Raw genomic sequence first — 22,895 nt, forward strand, 5'->3', positions numbered from 1 at the left:
TAACTGTAACCTGCTATGTCACTAAACTTATTGATTGTTAATACCACCTTATTGGTGAATTTTTTCTTATGATGGAGTGGTCAAGCGTAATAAGCAACATATGACAATGTTTTCTAGAATTTGTTTAAGAAACTTTAAGTGATAAAGGCTGAATTTTTTCTTTTTTTCCTTTTGAATAACTAAAATATGTAGGAATGGGAATTTGAATTTAAATTTTCTTTTGGGAAAAAATCAAACAGTACCTTTAAAAGATTAAAGGATAAGATTCTTGAAGGTAAAGTTTGAATCCTAATTAGTTAGAAACTATTGTACATTTGTACTTGTGATTTTTCTTTTTTGAACTAGTTATTAATCTATCATAAATTATCCTAAGTCCTAACATGCTACCCTAAAGTTAGAACCCGAGACCCACCCTCAATGCTCATGCTCTAGGGCTTAGGAAGGTATTATCCGGCCTAAAATGGGGGTGTTAAAGGGTTGTATGTTTGGTTGCATGGTTCATGGTATTTTTTTTTTATACATATTAAGTAGGGTGGACGCAAACCTTGGACATTTTTATTGAAAATGTAAAAAAAAAAAAAAAAATTAATGAAAATCAACCTTATGTTTTGAGAAATTGTCTAGTTTAAAGAGAATTTTAATCAAATATATTCAAGGTCAAAACTTGAAATTTTAATAAAATGTCACATTATGATGATTTAGAAAGAATGTGATTAGAGGCAAGAATAGTTCATTGAATGATGAGTCGGATTGAATCAGCGGTTTGGAAGTAAATAATTAACGATACCACAAACTAAAAAATAATGGCAACAAAATAGCATATCTTTAAAAAATTAATATAGTTTAAAAATAATAATTGAAAGACAACCCTTCAAGTATTAGAGTGAATATCCATCAAGAGAAACAAAATTTTCAAAAAGAAAAAGAATTATTAAATTTTTTAAAAGAAAAATAGAGGGAAGAGACTTAAAAAAAGGGGGTTTTCAATGTGAACTCATCAACTCATGTCATGTACCGGTAAAAGTAATATCATGTATACCACTAAAGTTTTGATGGGTTTATCATTGTAGGTACAATGGATTTGCCGAACCACCATCACTTGAACCATTCATTTCCTACAAGCAATAAAACTCTTAAAATGTGTTTGACATGAGTTTATAAGTTTTTTTTTTTTTTTTTTTTGAGAAAGGCAGGAGTTTATAAGTTTAGTTTTTAGTTTTTAGCATTTTTTTTACTTTTATGTACAACTTTTTAAAACTTTATTTTTCTCGCATTTTTTTTTTATATTTTCAATTTTTTGAAGGTACAAACATACTTAGTACAATTTCAGAAAAAAAAAAAATTCAATTTCAAATTAAATAACTTGTTACCAGTAGACCATATCAAGCCACAACTTGTGTAGGTGAAAAGGAAATATTAGTGTGTTGTGTCATGAATAGAGGAGTTAAGGTTTGTTTGGATACAACTTATTTTGTTGAAAATTAAAAATACTGTAATAAATAATTTTTAAATGTATGAATATGCCGTGGGATCCAATTTTTAATATATTTTTTTATAAATAAAGTGATTATGGGTCCTATAAACAGTATATAAACAGTATAAACAGTGCATGAATAATGCTTTGTCTCTTGAAATGCGTGAATAAAAAAGAAAAAAAAGAAAAAAGAAAGAGGAAAACGCCAGACAAGACACGTTGGTTTTTTCATCTGGATCCAAAAAAACACTTAATATATTCGAAGGATATTAAAATAAAGGAGGAAATAGATTAGTGGAAAGATCACATGAGCGTTGCTCCCTAGAAAGGAAATAAACAAAGAAAAAGAAGAACCGAAACATACTGTGGGAGAATTTAGAATATGCCAAGAAAGTTGAATTGACATGACATGTACTACGGGCTGATTTAGCACACCTCAGTTTTTTTTTTTTTTTTCAATAACAAATACAAAGTTATATAAATCTGACTAGTGTATATGCCAGTCAAGCCGTTCCTTTTTCTATTTTCCTTCTGTTTTTAAAATTCTAATTTTTTTTAACTTTTTAAATAATTTTTTTCTTTTCTATTTAAATAATCATATTTTTTTGAGAAACCACCCCAAAAGGAGGGGGGATTTAAATAATCATATAACAATACATACAGTACTAAATTACACAATATGAGCATATAATAATTATTTAAAAAAAAAAAAAAACCACTTGACACTTGAGCCTCACCTAACATTACCTTTCTGTTCCAAAATGTTTTCTTCCAATATTACTATAATTAAATTATCATAGGTCAAGATTGTCTCCCCGAAATGTATTGTTATTTTTCTTTGCTGGAGGAATATGACAAACATTAAATGACTATGACTATTCCGGTTTGATTATCGGGATGGAAATTTTTTTTATATCAATTTTACTCTTGTAGACTATTTTGGGGCAATTTTTTTTTTTTTTTAATTTTTTTTGGCTTAATTAGTTTTCAAAAAAATGTTGGCAAAATAGTACTAGATATGGTAGTTTTATTTTTTATTTTTTATTTTTTTGTCTTTATATTTTTTTTAAAGAATTTTAATTTACAGTGTCTGCTCTTAATTTTGTATCTACACATGGAATTAGTTTCTTGAAAGACAATTCCTTAAGCATGTGTTGATCTTGCTAAAACTAATGTGACCATTTTAAAAGTTTTGGTCTACCTAAATCTCATCTCTTCAAAAGACAAGTTACACTAACAAAATCTAGAACTTCTTTTCTTGAAAGGATGATATTCTAAGAGTGTGTTTTGGAAGTGATGAAACCCGCAACTTATTATAGAGTTTTTAGCTTATTTTTGCTATTATTTATAAGTTTTATTACACTTTTTAATACTATTTTTAGGGTCCACTGTACCATTTAGCTAGCTAGCTTTTAGCTTTTAGCTTCTTCTTTTTTTAAAGTATTTTAAACAAAAAGTTTTTAGTTTCAGCTAAATAAGTTGTTTCCAAACAGTCACTAATAAAAAAAAGTAAGAGAATTTTTTTTTTTTTTTAAAGAATCAAGGTAAGAGCATCTGCAGCAGATTCTTCAAATTTTTGTATTGTTCGGAAAATAAACAATGACTTTTACTTTTTAGCTACCCACTTTTTCAAATACACTTTCCAACAGATTCTCTATCTCATTTAAATATTATTTCTTCATTTATTATTTATTCTTTTTTAATAACTAAACATCTTCTAACATTTTTTTTATTCAATACTTAATTATTATAATAAAAAAAATATTTGAAGGATGAACAGTAAAAGTTACAATGTTCTCTACTTATAGAGAAACACTGTAGCAACTCTACTCTAAAAAATAGAGATAAAGAAACTGTTGGAGTGGGTTTTTGGGGGTGTTGATACTCTAAAATTGACTTTAAAGAAGCCTTTGGAGATGCTTTAGAGAGTTGTTTGTGTAAGCAAATCCCCTCTTCCAACACCAACACACAAAATTTTCAGCCTAAACCCACATTAATTTGTCCCTTAATTTCCACGTCTTCAACCAACATTTCAACGGCAAAAGATCCAATACAGTGCTCTAATTACACTCCAAACCAAATTACCTTTATATATCTATAAAAAAAAGGAGGAGGGTATCTCAGGAATACTAGTCACACTTGGTGGAGAAGTCGGCAAAGCAAAACGCCAAAACCGTCTTTTTGTTTTTGCTTGGTTGGGATCTTTTGGGCAATTATGTTTACAAGAAATTGGTCTAATTAAACATAATTTGGTCTAATAATTAGACCAATTTCTTGTAAACATAATTGCCGGTAAAGCAAAACGCCAATTAGACCAATTTCTTGTAAACATAATTGCCCAAAAGAAATTGGGCTAACAATGGGACGATGGAAACAAAAAGACAGCATCCACTAACATATAATTCAAAAAAGAATGCAAAATATGTGCATAATAAAATCTCCAATACAGTAAAAAAGTGATGGACCAAGTTTAAAATACAACTTAAAAGTCGGATACTATCACTGATGGAGGTGTTTAAGGCCAAACCTGTTAAAAGAAAGTTTCTAATTCCCTTTTCAACTGTACCAGCCAGACAAACAATCAAGATCTAACATCAATATTGAATTTGGCCAAGTATCATCACATCAACAACTAGTGCGGCCCATTATTCCTTCATATATATCCTTGATGACGTGCATGTTAACAAGAAAGGTAAAAGTTAAGTTCATACTTTGTAATTTTTGGTTAGGTAGTCAGCATAAATTACCTTTGTCAAGTCCTAAAGCGGTGCAGCAGCAACTAGCAAATTAATAGTGTTAACATAGCAGGTAACCAACAGCAGGTATGGTTCATTTTACTGTTATAGTGAAGTAGTAACTAGTAAGGGTTATTATTATTATTAATTTCTTTACCTGGCATAATTGCTAAGATCTCTCTCTCCCTCTGTGTGTGTGTGTTCCACATATTCATTTTTCCTTTCATCTATTACTAACACTATTTCCTCTGGAATCATGCATAGACTGCAGTCTTTACAGAAGCCACATGTTAATCATAAGACCAAACCCCATCCTGGAGGGAGGGCCGGGATAAAAAATACTCCCAAACCTTTTTAAATTAGTACTCTTCCTAAACCAATCTACAATACCCTAAAACCAACACATCATTGATCCTTCACGTTGACCAAGACAGATTTAAAATTTGCCCCCAGTTCTCTCCTCCCTCCCCTCTCCAGGCCGGAAAAATCCCTATATACAATACAAACATGGAAGTGATACAAATTGAGATCAAACAGAAGGTGGGTGTCATCTGTGTACAACAGCAAGAAACAATTCCTATTTCTAGAAACCTTGAACTCAATAAAGTGCCCCTTCTTTCTCCAAAAAAAAAAAAAAAAAAAAAAAGTGCCCTTTATAGCACTATCTACCCAATGCTGATGTAATCTGATAAAAGCCCACTGGACAAAGCCTGGGAACTCCCAAATGGTCTATTGGCATGCAGACATGAGAAACTACAAGAGACTGAAGAAATGCACAAGGACATCACATCTGTTTAACTCTTCCTACCTCAATACCTTGCAACACAAATCAGGAAATTTGAATTGGCAGGAAATTTGAGTGCCCAAGATTTGTCGGCATTGTCTTTCTAGACTTTAGAGTTAGACTGAAAGAATTCAGGAATAGTTAGCAAATTATTTTTACGTGTATATGAATAAATTACAACTTACCTATGAATAAATTACAACTTACCTATGTGTGATTTAACCGAAATTTAAATTACTTATATGTGATTTAAAATTTGACACTTTACCCACCTGAAGTTTAATCAAAATTTAAGTTGTTAACTTGTGATTTAAAATCCCATAATGCAAGTGTTCTGTTTGGGTTTTTTTTTTATATCTTATTTGATCTTGTATTTTTTATGTTTTTTTTTTTTTTTTTTGTGTTTTTGAGTTACTGAATTTTAACTAAGTTAATCTCAGGTGGGTAAAATGTTAAATTTTAAATTATATGTAGGCAATTTAAATTTCGGCCAAATCATAAGTGAGTAAGTTATAATTTGCTATTTTTAAAAAGATGAAAGTTATTTTGCTAAGATATATACTTTTTTTCTATCTACACAAATGAGGTGATTTTTATTCTAGATAGTTTAATGTTGAAAAGAGGAGATATTTGTTTATCACATGTGGACATTAGCACTTTCCTTCGTTTTCAGCAACCAAACGAAAAATGAAACAAAATCCAGAAAAAGAAAATGCCAATAAGAAAGGAGAACCCAACCCAATTGCCAATTAACCAAATGAATGCATTACAAATAGAACAAAAAATCAAAGAGAGAAAATAACGTAACAGAGAAAGAGAAGAGTGTTTACCTGTGTGAATGTGAAGTAGAGGAAGATTGTTCACTTAATAATAGATTCAACCCAGCAACTCTAAATCAATCTAACAACTTCAGTCTTTTCGTCTTCCTGCTTCCCTGTTCTTTGTTTTGTTATTAGTATTCAGCCTTTTTTCCCCACTCTAGGTAAACTTAACAACATGTTGTCAAAGAGTTGAACCAGGGACGAAGCCAGGACTTATATATAAGGATCGACTTTGCTGGTGGTTGTGTATGGTGGCTTAGTGACTAGGAAGGCGTTTGGATTGTGTTTGCGTTTTCACGCAGACGTGTTTTAGCCTTTTTTTTTTTTTTTTTTTTTAACCAGCGCCTATTGCACTGTTCATGGGACATGAATAGTATAAATAGGCAAATGAACAATGTTTTTGGTGTGAACAGTAATCTGAAAATTATTTTTTTATTGTTTTCAGTTTTCAGTAAAATAAGAGATATCCAAACACACCTTAAGGTGTCTTTTTTTATGACTTTGATGCTTGTTGTTAGGTAAGGACAATTATTTTGTTTGAAATTTTTTTAAAGGTTGGGTTGTTTGTTTTGGGTAAAATTGGTTGATTAAACTTAATTTTTTTTAGTTTCACTATTGGTAATTTTTTTTGTTAGGCTAATTTTTTTGGGCTTATATATTTTGTATTAATTTTTAAATTTATAGATTTTTATATGGTTTTTAAAAAGAAGAAAATGGGAGAGCTACAATTTTTTTTACAAAATACTAATATAATGAGTGGTTAGTAGTAAGTAAAAAAATTGAGTAAATTGTGGGTTTAGATACGAACCAATAAGAATTTGCTACCTCAAGAGTTTATAAAAATATTGTAGAAAATTTTTTGGTTATAACATCACTCTTAAAAGAACTAATAATATTACTAAAAGGGTGAAGTCTAATTTTATAGAAGAAAATTGCTAAAGATTAATACCTGGTATATATTCTTTTTCTTTTTCTTTTTTAAAGAAAAAATTGGGAGGGGCGATTGCTCCCAAGTCAAAGGCCACCTCTGTCCCTGAACAATGGCTTTTGGCTACCTCTATCCCTGAACAATGGCTTTTGGTATTGTCGAAGAGTTGAACAATGAGATTAAAGTTATGCCCCCATTAAAGTCTCCAATTAGCATTAATTAATTGTTTTCTTTTAAATGATGTTGGCATATTCTAGCCATAGATTTACCTCATACCAATCCAGACCAAGAAACTGACTCCATTTATCCCAACAAAGGTCAAGCACTTTGTGTCGAGGGAATGTACGTACCAAAATTCTTCCAACAAGAAAGAATTTGAGAAGCCGAGTGGTGGAGATTGAAGCATCATGCGGCATTTACCACTGCAGGATGAAACTACATTTCATATCTTGTGGCAATGCCCTTTAGCAACGAATACATCATCATCGACGAAGGAAACTTTTCATAACTGGAGCAAGGATTCACAAAGAGATTTTGCAGCCTTCCTTGAACAAGTTAACACTAAATGCGGGGATAAATAGTTTGAGCAATGGTTTTGATGCTAACATGGGCAATATGGGTTGCTAGGAATAGAGATTTGTTTCCAACTACAGGAGTACAAACAAGCCAATATAGGCGGGCCATCATTCAAGGTGACCTCAGTCCAAATGAAGAACAAGTGTAGGTCCTTTTTAACGCATGCATTGTGGTAGTGTGTAACAAGCCTATAGCGCAAGTAGTATGACCCTGTTGTGTTTTGTATTTGTTTACCCTTATAAAGTTTCAATGATAATAAATTTCTATACAAAATAGGAAGTAGAATTATGAAAATACAACCTGACATGTCTTTGAGCCCCTTGGCAACAACAACAACTTCTTACTAATCTTCAATTCTTCTTCTATAGTCAAATTATTATGAGATTTTATACTAAACACACTTAAAACGCTTGCATTCTGCAACAAATACTTCACCAGCTTGTACTCACCTTTCTGCCCCTGAAATTGCCAAATTAATATTTTCTTGAGACAAGACAACAAGCAACGAGGAACCCACTCAGGTTGATCCCGCCGGCAATCTCCTCCCCGCTCATGTACAAGTCCCTAAGCAAAATAGAAAAACCAAGTTTCAGAATTACTGCTTATCAGCCAGATCGAACTAATCAGATACAAACTCACCATTGGAAAGTAGAGAGCTAGTAGGTTAGGCAAGCTTTTGAGCAAGTCCGGCAAGAACTGCCATCCAGAATGTTTGTTAATGCTCAGCTTCAAATGGCTCACATTATGTAACGTAGGCAGGTTGCAATCTGATAACTTGAGAACCTTCAAGCAACAAAGATTAATATTCAATAGAGAGAGAGAGAAAAAGATTTTATAATGATCAATGATTTAATATAAGAGTTAGGAAAGCTAACCTCCATATAATCGCCAGTTAAATGCAAGATTTTGACCTCACAAATACCTTTCATTAGTTCCAGTTGTCTTTGACCATAGTAAGCATAGCCTTTTTGTTCCAACTTTGGAGTGCTTAATTCAACATGCAATTGAGCTTCAGTTAGTGACTTTAGATTCTTTAAATCATACCCTTCTGCCACAAAATCATACAATCTAAAGTACTCAAGGGCTGGAGTATCAATGATAATCTTGTACTCACAGAACTCCGTACTATATTCATCTTCTATAGCACATTCAATGGTCAAATGCTTCAATATAGGGGCAGAAATCTTAAAGCAACGTATTCTTTTCATTCCGCATTTCACTATAGACAGTTCTTCTAGCACAGGGCAGCTAGAAAATAACTTATGAGTTGAGTCATCATCTGAAAATTCAATTGAATTCAGATGGAGAGTCCTGAGACTTGGTAAAAGTACGGAAGCAGGAACATTGAGCACAAATTTTGTTCCTAGTTTAAGGTACACCAGTGATATAGATGTAAAAAGGCCACAATATAGAGAGTATTTAGAGTTTCTCATGGGGAAACAGAGATCAAGCTCTTGAACTTTACCACACACTGCACTGCAAATCCATGCATTCAATTGCGAGGGTTCATAGTCTTGACCACATTTCAAATGAAACCTGTGTATAAATGGTGCATTGTGTAGTTTAAGCACTCTATTCACAAAACTTGAGAAGCTCACTCTCAAATCTTGTGTTGATTTACTGCAAGGCTTTCTTCCATGTAACAATAACTCATCATCAAAGTCCAAATTGGGTACTGAAGACCAAAGATTCTTCCACGTGGTGGATAAAATGGATGTTCCCACCGCATATTTTGTTGGAAGAAAAGATAGGATGTGGCAAAGCACTTTGTACGGTAATCTGTTGATTCCATCTTTCTCTTCCTTATCTCTATGACAAACCCTGTCTTCGGCTTCTTGGACTATGGCTTTCTTAAAAATGTTGTGGCTAATTGTGGAAATACTGCCCTTGTATTCCGCCACTCCCCACTTTCTTCCAAGGCCCTAAAAAAAATCAACTATGTTTTTGAAATACTGCCTATCAGCAAGGACTAATCAAATACAAACTCAAAGTCGAGAGCATGTATGTTAGACACACTTTTGAGTCGGTTTGACAGAAACTACCATCCAATATGTTTGATAACAATAACAATAACAAAAACTAAGTTTCAAAAATAGTGCTTGTTAGTGAAGACTAATCAAATACAAACTCACCTCTCCAAAGTCGAGAGCTTGTATGTTAATTACACTTTTGATTCGGTTCAACAGAAACTGTCATCCAATATGTTAGATAACAATAACAAAAACAAAAACTAAGTTTCAGAAATAATGCTTATTAGTGAAGACTAATCAAATACAAACTCACCTCTCTTAAGGCGAGAGCTACGTTAGGCACAATTCTGCTTCGGTTCGATAGAAACTTCGACAGAAACTGCCATCCAATATGTTTGATAACAATTACAAAAACCAAGTTTCAAAAATAGTGCTTAGTAGTGAAGACTTAATCTAATACAAACTCACCTCTCCAATATCAAGAGCTCGTATGTTAGGCACGCTTTTGAGTAGGTCCAGCAAAAACATACATCCAACAAGTTTGTTAGCATTTACCTCCAAATGGCTCACATTATGCAGTGTAGGCAGGTTGCTACCCGATAACATGAGAGCCTTCATTCATTAAAAAAAATACTTGTCAAATCAACAAATCTTGAAAGGTGTCCTGTTTAATCATATTAAGTAATGAGAAATGAGTAGTGCACACAACTAAGTGTATACATATCACACACAAATTGCAATTTACAAGGGAACTCGTGACTTTAAGTCACTATTAGAGTGTGTGTAATAGACACTACTCTTAACTCTTAAGTAATTGACTAGCATACTGAAAGAGAGCCAGAGAGAAGATTTTAAAAGGACAAAATGTAAGTGTTAGGAAAGCTAACCTCCATAGAATCACCAGTTAGATGCAAGACCTTGACATTATGAATACCTTTGATTAGCTCCAGTACTTTTTGACCATAATAAGTACGATCCCTTTGTTCTATCCTTCGAGTGCTTAAATCCAAATGCACTTGAGCTTCAATTAGTGACTTTGGATTCTTAAAATGATACCCTTCTGCTACATAATCATATAGTCTAAGGTATTCAAGTTTTGGAGCATCAATAACAATTTTATACCCACAGAATTCTGTAGCATATTTATTATCTAATATAGCACATTCCATGGCCAAACACTTGAGTGCATGGGCAGAAATGTTAAAACAACGAATGTTTTTTATTCCACATTCCTCTATAAACAGTTGTTCTAGCACAGGGCAACTTGAAATGAGCTTATGCGTAGAAGCATCATCTGAAAATTCAATTGAGTTCAGATGGAGAGTCCTGAGGCTTGGTAAAAGTACAGAAGCAGGAACATTAAGCACAAAGTTAGTGCCTAGTTTTAGGTAAACCAGTGATTCTGATCTAAAAAGATCACCATGCACAGTGAGGACACAAAGATCAAGCTTTTGTACATAACGCCGAAGTGCTTGGTAAATCCATGCATTGACATGTGAGGATTCATAATTTTGAGCACATTTCAAACGAAACCAATGTAGGCGTGGTGCATTGTGTAGAATGAGCACTCTATCCACAAAACTTGAGAAGCTCACTCTCAAATCTCCTACTGGTTTATTGAGAAGGTTTTCTTCATGTAACAATAAGCTATCCTCCAAGTCTAAAATGGGGACTAAAGCCCAAATATTCTTCCACTTGGTGGATAAAACAGAAGTTGCCACTGCATGTTTTGTTGGAAGAAATGAGAGGATGTGACAAAGTACTTTGCATGGTAAATTGCTGATCCTATCTTCCTTTTCGCGGACTATGACTCCCTTCAAAATGTTCAGGCGTCTTGAGGAAACACCACCCTGATATTTTATTTGCCTATTGCTTTTCACAGAATAAGAAATTCTCTGGCGTTTTGAGTTTGATTCCATTGTTTCTTATACTTACCGACAGTATGATTTAGTTGCTGAGAAAACAAAAGACAAGCAGTTAGAACTTATACATCATTACTTGGGATACAATATTACACTTAGTCACAATTTAATATTATTGAGATGAGCTCTCAAATACAAGGGCACAAACAAAACATGAAAAGATCAGATTCTAATATCGTGCTTTATGTATTGTACTCTGTTAAACCACAAGCATCCTGCCACGAAGATCAACAATCTAAAAACATAGATTATTATATTGCTCTAGCAGCCATTTTGAGACCTAACCTAACAAGTATATAATAGGGAATATTTTAACCTTGGTAACTTGGGGGACCAAAGTATAGCCATTTTCATTCTCAAAAAAAAAAAAAAAAAAAAAAGAGTATAGCCATTTTGTTTTAATGCAAACTAGTATTTATTTATTAGTATTAATTTACAAAATATCTACAAGAGAAACTTTGAAACGGCAACTAAAATTAATGAAGAGTAAAACTTAGATAATGCTCATTAACAGCAGTAAATTAGGTTTTCCAATTAATTGAAACACACATACATTGAATCAAATTGGGAAACCTAATGTATTAATTACATCTAAGGAATTACACCTAAATTTTGACATTTTGCAAAAAACTTATAAATTGATATGACAATAGACATGATTTGTCACATCAAAAACATAATAAATAAATAAAAATGAGGTTAGAGATACTACAAATTTTACTACATAAATCATACAAAGTGATATGTCGTTGATCCCAAAAATAGTAATTTAAATGTTCATTTATTTATATCCTCCTCACTATCTCTCTGTCAAAAAAAAAAAAAAAATGTGAAACCAATCATATTCTTGAGACATTAAATTTTGTAATAAATTTAGCATTATCTAGATTACAAAAAAAAAGTCATAACTATTACTAATTTTACTATATAATATTTACAAACTGACATGTTATTAGTGTCATACTAACAATATAATGAGTGTTATTAGTGTCATATTAACAATATAATAAATAAATTTTCTAATTGCTTTAGTTGTTTTCTAAAAATTGATGCATTAATTTGTAAATTCTATGAAGTAAAAATTTATAGTAGTTGTGGTGCCATTCTAAATAAATTCTTTGACCAATCAATAAAAGAAAATGCATAAAGTAATTGTTTTTGAATTATTTGCATTTTTCTTTTGAAAAAACCAAATAGATTTCCCATACTTTAGCAATAAAATAAAATCATATTTGTCATCTAATTGTATTTTAACTGTTTTTTGATCTAAAAAACTAATTAATTAATGGACAAATATAGTCAAAAAACTTAACAACACAAGTCTTTTGAATAAAAGACAAAAAGAAAATAATTAACAAATGTGTTTTGAAATTAACAAAAAGTAAAATCCAACACATTACAAAGGCACAATATTTCATCTCACAATGCTTATATGAGTTTAACGCCTAATTTTTTTATTAGATTCTTCTAACCAAATTTTTAAGGAAGCATACTTATTTTAGATTTAAAATTTAAAATTGTGTGTGTATACATATGTAGCATTTTTCTTTAAAAAAATAAAATGAAAATCTAGGCCATGGACCCTCTATTTAGCTTTGTTTGTCTATGTAATGAGCATTCGATCTATCGGATTCTTTTAAACAAAATTTTGGATATCAATTCTAAAATTTTGTGTGTATATATGTAGTATTTTAAAAATAAAAATAAAAAGAGTTAGTGCCCCTTTGGTCTAGCTTTGGGCTCGTCCTTGTAATGGGCATTAGCAACTGGTGATGCAAAATGCATTTTTATACATTTTAGATTTTATTGTATGTATTATGTAACATCAGATCCAGAAAAGTCTCTGGTGAGGCATTTTGGGAGAAGAAAAAAAAATTGCATCTTGCTACATAGTAAAATGTATAAGTTTTTTATTCCCTTTTATTCTCTCTCTCCTCTAATGTCAACAAAAAGAATAAAAATAATTTTTGTTTTCTGCCTCCTATATAAAATATAGTATTATTTTAGTAAGTTGAATTGTAAAATAAATATCGAGATGTTGGGTGTGTTATTAAAGTGGTTATGTAAAATACATAAAATTATTTTTGATGATGTAAAATGCTTCTTTTTTTTTTTGTATTTTTTTTGTATTTTTTTTAATTTTTAATTTTTTTTCATTTCTAGATGTGAATGATAAAAACCTAACACCTCTTTCTCAAAAACCTTACATCTAGTTGATATTTTTTGAGATCTTTTAATCCGATACAATGAGAGATGAAAAAAACTGGACAAGACTATCAATGATTCAATATGCCATAAGGCCCATAACAAAAAAAGAAATAGTTCTGAAAGACATTTGTGAGCCATTATTTTTTGTTTGATCTACTTTTGAGGTTTGGAAGAGATCAATAAAAATAAAGGTCATATGATTGGAGAGATTTTAGGGAGGATGAAAAAGGTGGGAGAAAAAAGTTGAGAGAAAATAATTTTTTTGGGTGTTTGGTTGGTGTGATTTTAGGAAGGAAAAATGGAGAGAAAAAGATCTGGACTAAAGCACCCCTATGCTGCAACATGCAACATTAACTGGGTTTTGCTTGGTTTCTTCTTTGGGACCTTTTTTTAAAAATAATTTTCCTTCTTTGTTTTTATCTTTTTCTGTACTTCTCATTCGGTTGTTTATTTATTTATTTTCGGTTGTATTCATCTGTTTTTTTTTTTTTTTTTTTTTTTTTTTCATATGTTTTGTTTTGTATTTTTTTTGGTTCATCCCTTTTTTTTCTCCTAATTTGTTACTTTTTTTTTAATACAAATTACATTTTCTATCCCTCTATTTTTCCACCTCCAAATCAAACAACACGAGAGAAAACTAAAATATTTTCTATCTTTCCACTTTTCTATCCCTTCAATCAAATGGACCACAACACTTGTTTTATCATTTTGTCTCCACCTTAGCCAAATTAGGATTGTGAAAAATTGAAGCACAAAAATAATATTCCAAAATTTCCTCTAATAAAAATTGTATGAGTGGTGACAATGGGAGAGGTGTCCAAAAATTTTAGGACCACAAATCATACACACTTTTTGCCGCAACTAATTATAGTATGCAACATATGAGAATTGTAGAAAAGGTTGTTGTACTAGAATAACTCAAGAGGCATCTCCATTTCGTCAATATCCTCGCCCATTGGTATGAAGCAAGAGACCATGTCTTGCACAAGTGCACGTTTAACAACAAGAATTTATTGACTCCTATTAAAAATAAAAAAATAAAAAAACTAGAAGTTATTGAAAAAAGACTATATATCTATAAACAAATTATTCTAGAACCATAATCTTTACCATACTATTTTCTAGCACTATTCTATATGGATATCAACTTTTTATTATTTTTATATGGACCCACTACTTTTTTTTTTACCACTCATAATTAATTAACTATGTGGATTAGGTGTGAAAAATAATTTGATAAAGTTTGTGGTCTTAAAATTATTGGTCTAATAATGATTAGAAGAATTGATAGTGACTAACAAGTAAGAAGGAAAGATGACTTATGTGTCTACTCATGCTGCTTCATCCTTGTTTGGTTGGAAAGACAGAAAAAAAGGATCGAGGAATAGAACATTTTGAGAGAATAAAAAAGTGAGAAGATAAAACTATCTGTGTTTTCACTGTATGTATTTGCTAGAGCAAAAAGATGGGTCAATTCTAAGCATTTTACTTAGCACGTTTCTAGTCCATGAGTCCAATGGACATGGGCAATGGCTAAGAAGACAAACCCAATGAGGCACCCAAGGTGGGCCCCTGCAGGATCCATGTGGCAAAAACGGATAGCCACTTGAACAAACAAAAACCGTAAAACGACTCAAAAAAAAAAGAAAAAAAAGAAAAAAGTGGTTGTTTATTTTCTCGTTTTATATATCTATTATATATAAATATCTAGAAAAAATAATTACTTAATAATATTTTCATAACACTTTCACAATAAATCTTAAGTATCAATTTATTATTGATTTTAATTTAAATTTATTATAAAAATTATTTTTTTAATAACAGGTAATAATCTTAAGATTTGATGCGAAAGTATTGTAAAAAATATTACGAAAATAACATTTTTAATAAATTTATTTCACCACGCATGCATAAACATGCATTATTGTGTGCGTATTTGCATAAATATAACATGATAGAAACGTAAATACACCTATAATCACATATACTCACAACTCACAAGAATGAAAGATACAAAAATACACAATATACTTATTGATGAGAATGTAAAAAAGCAGACGTATATATTGACAGAATTTAAAATATCTCAACACGTCCTTGGGTTTGTGTAACAAACAAGCCTAAACTAACACGAGAACCTAACCACGGATCAAGAAGAGGATATCATATATTTGGGGCTTGAAAATGGATTTACACACTAGCCATAAGAACCCAAATTCAAAAAAAACACACACACAAGAGTAGAATAATCTAATCACAACAAGACAACTAGACAAGAAATAAAGATAAACACACCCACACACTTGGCAAAATGCAAAGAAAGTGTAAAACAAAGTTTTACCTTATGTGAGATGGTGGGAACAATGAGATGGTTGTTCTTGAGGATGGGTGGATATATGGATGAAAAGTGTTTTCTTGGAATTTTTAAGAGGATATGTGTATGAAAAGTATGTTCTTGAGAAGGGATGAGAGGATTAGAGGAAAAAACAAAGAGTTAGGATTTTTGGTGTTCTTGGGAGTGTTGTCAATGGACCAAAGTGGAGAGAAAAATATGAAAAGAAAGCCAAGGGAGATCCCCATCATGCTCTCAAGCTCAACTTTTTCACTCTGTCTTCTGTGATAATTTAATTTATAACTTTTTTTTTAAATAAGCTAACTTTTATTTTTTTTATTGTACATTTAATATAAAAGTTGTAAAAAATTATATTTTTGATAAATATTAATAGGCTACTCATGTGCATTTGGCATCCAATTATAAGCGAATTTTTTGCTAAAATTATCAATTATTTGTGAATTCTATACCATTTTTTGTCTTAATTTTATTTAAAATAATTTAAGTTTTAATTTTTTTTAAAATAACTTTTGACATTTTCTCACTTTATACAAATAAGTTACAAACATTTTACTTATTTTATTCATAATTTGTGAGTCTCCCGATACTTTTTTTAACTTTTGTTATTGTACCCCTTTAAAAATAATGCAAATGCCCTCTGTTCATACTTCAAATCAATCTATTCAATTACTGTGCATACAATTAATGCATGACAAATGAAGACAGAACTTGAAGCTCTTGTAAAGATTCAATACAACGTTGTTGGGTAACGTGTTTATTCCTCGTGCAAATATAGAAATGAGAAAGTATTGTGAAAATAAATATTGTGTTAATTAAATAATAAAAATTGTTATTTAATCAACACAATCAGTTTTAAAGAATTTAACTAGTTGAGTGCTGTTTGAATATCATTTATTTGTTAAAAATTAAAAATTTATTACTAAAAATATTATAATAAAATAATTTTTAAATATATAAATAATATAAGACCTACTAAGTAAAAAAAAGAAAAAAAAAAAGAAAAAGACCCACTAAACAAACACAAAACAATGATTGAGCAAAACGTCCAACCTAAACGTATGCTTAATGTCAGAACCAATTAATGTCAGCAAACATATCTTTGCCAAGCGGGCCGCTTCAGCACTAAATGGCAGCACAATATTATCATCATTTGAGGGAACAACAATCATACATTTAATGCGTGTCAGAAGATATCTCAAAAAAAAAAAGTGCGCGTCAAAAGAAAAATGATAATAATAATAAATAATATAACTACTTTTAGTAAAAGAAATAAGAGTTCGGTTTATGTATTTATTTAGAGTGTCCATTAATTATTTATTTTAAAAAATATTAAATAATGAAAAAATTGTAAAATAATTAATTTTTTTAATTTTTTAAAAATAATTTATTAATATATGTCCTTAAGAATTTTTATAATAAAACCCAAGATCCTTACTATAGTATTCATTTCCATTAATTTTCTCTTTCTCAAAAACTATATATATATATATATATATATATTTGACGAACATACTGACAATGCAAATGCAAATAATAAGTTCTAAGCTAGATGGAAAAAATAGGTTCTAAGCAAATGCTCTAAGGATATATTAATGCAAATGCTCTAAAGATTTAGATGTGGGAAAGAGTATGTCTCTAGGTGAAATAAAATATATCATTCATAAGCTTCATTTGGTTGATGAATGAAAAAAAACGAGGGACTAAAAAATAATAGGCTCAAATATGTTTGGATGAAGTGAAAAAGTGGAAGATTAAAAAACTCTTTGGTAACCAAATGCACACTCACATACTATTCTCTTCTCACTTTTCTCCTTCTCATTTTCCATTCTCAATTTTTCATTCTAACCAAATGCACCATGATTTTGGTAATCACTTTCACGCCACCCCATTTTACACATTTAAATCCCAAAACCATCTATATTAGTCAAGTTAAAAATGTGAAAATTTACACAAATACTATACTAATTATATAAATTTATAGTAGCCAAACAAAAAAAAAAAAAAAAAAAAGAAAACACGATCCAACGCCAACACAGCACAGCCACCACCAACAAACCCACAGCCACCATAAAACAAACCCATAGAACACCACAAAACAAACTCACAGCCACAAATCACAAATCAAACCCACGTCAATCAAATCACAAATCAAACCCAAACACCGAAACCACACACCGATCTCAACCTTGTGGCATCCTTCTTGCTGCGTGAGAGAGGCTGAACGTGAGAAAGGTTGAGTGTGGGAGGAGGCAGTGTGTCTGCGTGAAGGCTGAAGAGAATGAGAAGGGAGATAGGGTTATGCGTGGAGGTTGAGTCACGTGTGGGAGGGCTGAGCATGTGTGACATTGGTAACGTTTGGATTGGGCTGAAACGCAGTGCGTCTGTGTTTCAGCCATTTTTTTTTTATTTATGACTTTTTTAAAGCCGATTTTGTTGACTTTCAACACATGAATAATGCACTCGTGCACTGTTTATGGACTAACAAATATCATTTTGCAGTAACTTTTTTATTAAAAAATGAGTCCCACGGTATTATTTACACATTTAAAAATTATTTTAATACAATATTTTTAATTTTCAACTGTATCCAAATATACTCATTATTACGAATATCTCTCAGCTGCCTGAGCTATTATCCCTAGCAGTTTACTGTAGCAACAAAAAATTATATACCTCTCAGACAAATTAGCTCCCGTGCTGTAGGGTGTGTTTTCAGTGTTTGGGTTAACCTCAATGTGAATGCTCTTCGTTTATGAGACTAATTATAGTAAAAATTGTAAAACTTTTTATGAGACTAATATTTATCTTCTTCCTTCTCCATTTCCCCCATAAAACCTGGGACATTTCCACTCTTTCTTCTGTTCTGTACGAGTTGTCACATCAATCATTTATTATTTTTGGATGTTATCACGTCATTTCATGCAACAAAAAGAAATTATCACATCAACGAGTCGTGAGCTGTGAACCTATATCTCCATAATCAATTTAGTTTTACCTTGTCTTTTGTATTTTATTTTTATTCCAACTTAAAAGACTGTCTCATTTATCTTGCAAGTATTACTTTTACATATCTTTCGATAAAGAATCATTTTAAAGGAATATTTTAATATCACGGAAATATAAAAGGTGGTGACTTTTTTTTTTTTTTTTTTCTCTGTAAAAGAATTTCAAAAGAATAGTTTATTAACAAATCTATTAACATTTTCCTGTTTAATTTTATTTGAACATAATTATTCTAGACAAAAATTAATTATACATTTATTTTTAAAATTATATAGCAGCAGATTGCTATTAATTATCCAAATTTAAAGAATTTTTTTTAAAGAAAATTACAAGGTGGTGACTTTTTTTTTTCTATAAAAAAATTCCAAAGAAATAGTTTATTAAAAAATGGCATCCATTAACAATTTTATGTTTAATTTTATTCAATCATAATTATTCTAGACAAAAATTAATTATACACTTACTTTTAAAATTATATTATATAATAGTAGATTGTTATTAGTTATCAAAATTTAAAGATAATATTTTTTTAGAGATAATTACAATATGTTGTTAAGTTTGCAACTCGAATAATTTTTTCCTAAACCTCCAAACACTTTGTGCATAAAAATGTGCTAATTTAACTACAAAATCCTTGGGCCTTTACACAATTCATGTGACAAATTATGAGTGATAGATAAAAAATTGTGAATTTATATGAAAATAATAAACAACTTACCTAAAATTGCAAAATTGTGGTCCCAGAATTACATTAGAATTAAGGAAAAGTTGTGATCCTCATAACTAATGGTGTGTTTGGTAGGGGTATTTAAACAATAATTTTTAGTGTTTAAATATTACAACATGTATTTTTACAATACTTTTTAACCCACATATATTTTCACAATATTTAAATAATTATACTAGAAATCTTTAAGCACGGGCATAAATTATGGCAGAGTTGTGGATGAGAATGAGTCGTAGACATTGAATTGAAAAGGATAAAAAAATTATTTTACTTATTTATCTATTTAAATGAAAATGACAACTTTGTTGCGGCCTTTGTATAAATATTAGAGCATATGTAGTGAAACTTGGGGAAAAGTTTTTAGAAAAGCACATATACACAGTGATCACAAATGTTTACGTAGTTGGACTTTCAACACATACATCAAAAAACTAATGAACAGATAAATTTCACCATATATAATTATATATCGTGAAAATTTATGAAGCACTGATACACATAATATTATTTATGGGAGATGACACTGAAAACAAAAGCAATTATCTATTAATATACCTTACCTTATATTATAAGAGCACTAACATTGGTGCTGCTAAAAAGAGAGAAAGAGAAAAAATGATACAGAATAAGAAAAATGATAAAAAAAGAATAAAGAAAAATTATTTAAATGAAATGGAGCTAAAATAGAATCAATGATGTGGAGTAGGTTATAAAATGATAAGTTAAAATTGATAACGTGATTTTTTATGATGACAAAATGGTAAAAATTTAACTGCTTTAAGTATCTATTTAAATACTGTTTATTTTATAAAAAACTGAAAATAAAAATACTGTTTATTTTATAAAAAATTGAAAATATTTAATAAAATAATTTTTAAATATATGAGATTTATTTTTAACAAAAAAAAATTGCTGAATAAAAAATATGTAGATCTGTAAACAGTTCAGACCTATTAAGCAGTGTCATTCTAATAAAAATTTGGATTGTCTCAGAGGTGGTGGCCCCACCGACAGACAATCTCACGTGAAATGCGCACGTCAATAAGATTTTGACGTAACAAAGTGTTCACGCATAAAATGAGCTGTTTCTCACTTTCGTTAGTTAACTCCATAAGTCAGAAAACCTCAAGAAATTTATTGACCAAACAAGGAGAACAATAAATTTAGTCTGATTCTAGAATTCCCTTAACTGAATAACGTGGTTTCTCATTGTATGGGGTAATAAAATCCGCTTGAAATTGACAAGGGCCCAACCAATACAACTAATTAATAAATATGGACCAACAACCTATAGTAGACCCAAATGCAGTGGTGGTTTCTGGAATTTTATTCAGGGTGTTCCTCAATAAGTATAAATTACACAATCTAATAAATAAAAAAATTGATTATTGACAACAACAACAATAAAAAAATTTAAAAAAAAACACAAATACATAAAGTTTACAATTGCCTTCTACGAGTTTTCATATTTTGACATCGTTGCATGATAGTCTCATTATCAATGCTACAATAAACTATAATTTCATTTGAAATATTAATAAAATTGTTAATTATTGTTGTTTAGTTGTTTCATTAGTTTGTTTGTCTTTTATAAACTATAATTTGTTATATTGTTGTTTCATTAATTATAAAATTATTAATTGTTGTTTAGCCTAATATAATTTAATTTGTTTGTCTTTTATAATGTATTGATTAATTAAATTATTAATTATTTTTTATTAGTTGCTTCTCCCAATTAATTATTGGTTAATTAAATTATTGTTTATTAGTTGCACTAGCACACACCCCATGTGCATTTACTTCCCCCAATTCAAATATCTCACCCCGACCCCATGCCCCCATCTACCCCTAACTCAACAGACAAGCCCCATGCTCCCTAATCACAAGAACCAATCAAATAAATTCACAATCACAAATCACAATACACTAAAAAACAATTAATTGTATCTCACCAACACCAACATCCAATGGCAAAGCCAGAAACTTTTTCTAGGGGGCAAACTAAATATAACAAAATTCTTAAGTACAAATTAATAATTTATTCTAAAAAAAGTACATTAATTGATAAATTAAATTTGACCTAACAAAGTTGTTTCATACATTCTTTTATGGTATTGCAATTTTTTATAATTGATTTTAAGCTTAATTTTTCGAATCGTCTATTTTTAACAAGTACATACATATAAGAAAGAAGCATCACTTTTTTATACTTATCAAAAAAAAAAAAGCATCACTTTTATATCTACAGTTCCACACTATTAATTTAGCTTAAACAGATTCTCAAATAAAAAAAATAAAAAAATAAAAATCAACACAATTAAATCTATAACTCACATAGCACTATCAGCACAAATCAAAACATATATAATAGATTTAAACTTAAAATATTACACGGCACAAATCCACAAGCCACTCACACTGTAGCACAAATCCAAACCTTTCATTTAGCACACATCACAATGCAACACAAATCACAATGCACACAAATGAAAAACCATTAACACTATCATTGCAAACTTAAACCGGTAAAGTTGTAGAGTACAACAAATAGAGAGACATACGTTTGTGAACGGCCTTGTTCCGTTGATCATGGCTATGGCTGTGGCTACTGCTACTCGAGGCACGGAGGCAATGTGGCTACTAGCAATGCAATTGGGGCTGGTGTGCACAGCAACCATGAGAGACATTTGGGTTTTTACTTTTCCTTTACCTTTCCTTTTTCATTTTTTCTTTTATACTGGGTATTACTATTAGGGATTTGTAAATGAAGAGTTTTTTTTTTTTTTGGTTATTAGGTCCTTGTTATTTTGCATTCTTTTTTGGGTACGTTGTTTTTATACTAATTATGGATTGGTTCAAAAGTTTTTGAGGGTGTTCCTAATTTTGGTTGAGAGTGTTCCTAATTAGGGATCTGTTCTATGTTTACACGACACTTTTTTATTGAGAAGTTTTATGAATCCTTTGCTCCCGGGGGATTAGTTTCTATTTATACTAAAGGAGGTCCTTCCCTCACTGTTCACCTAAAGGGTGGATTTTGAGATGGGGAGATACTTGTCCTATCCTGCATTTCTACATTCTTTTTTGAGGTGAAAGTGGATGGAAAAATGCAGTGGCGGCGCCACGTTCAGGTCAGGGTGTTCCTAGGAACACCCTGACCTGAAAAAAAAAAAAAAAAAAAAAAAATTATTTGTTTACTCTTAAAAACAATTAGGAACACTCAACCAAAATTAGGAACACCCTCAAAAACTTTTGAATCAATCCATAATTAGTATAAAAACAACGTACCCAAAAAAGAATGCAAAATAACAAGGACCTAATAACCAAAAAAAAAAAAAAAAAAAAACTCTTCATTTACAAATCCCTAATAGTAATACCCAATATAAAAGAAAAAATG

General features: G+C 30.4%; 1 protein-coding gene across 1 annotated transcript; it reads right to left on the minus strand.

Annotated features, from left to right (window-relative positions):
- Positions 1 to 7,557: 7,557 nt before the first annotated feature.
- Positions 7,558 to 11,207, minus strand: LOC115956397. The gene is made up of 6 exons (XM_031074793.1): positions 10,176 to 11,207; positions 9,757 to 9,900; positions 9,451 to 9,507; positions 8,194 to 9,240; positions 7,958 to 8,101; positions 7,558 to 7,882 (listed from the first exon to the last, which is right to left on the minus strand). The coding sequence occupies exons 1-6, from the start codon at positions 11,205 to 11,207 to the stop codon at positions 7,604 to 7,606; spliced, it is 2,703 nt and encodes a 900-aa protein (XP_030930653.1). The 3' UTR covers positions 7,558 to 7,603.
- Between the last annotated feature and the right edge of the window lie 11,688 nt (positions 11,208 to 22,895).

Source organism: Quercus lobata, chromosome 8, assembly GCF_001633185.2.
Source record: "Quercus lobata isolate SW786 chromosome 8, ValleyOak3.0 Primary Assembly, whole genome shotgun sequence".
In the NCBI taxonomy this organism is placed as follows: domain Eukaryota; kingdom Viridiplantae; phylum Streptophyta; class Magnoliopsida; order Fagales; family Fagaceae; genus Quercus; species Quercus lobata.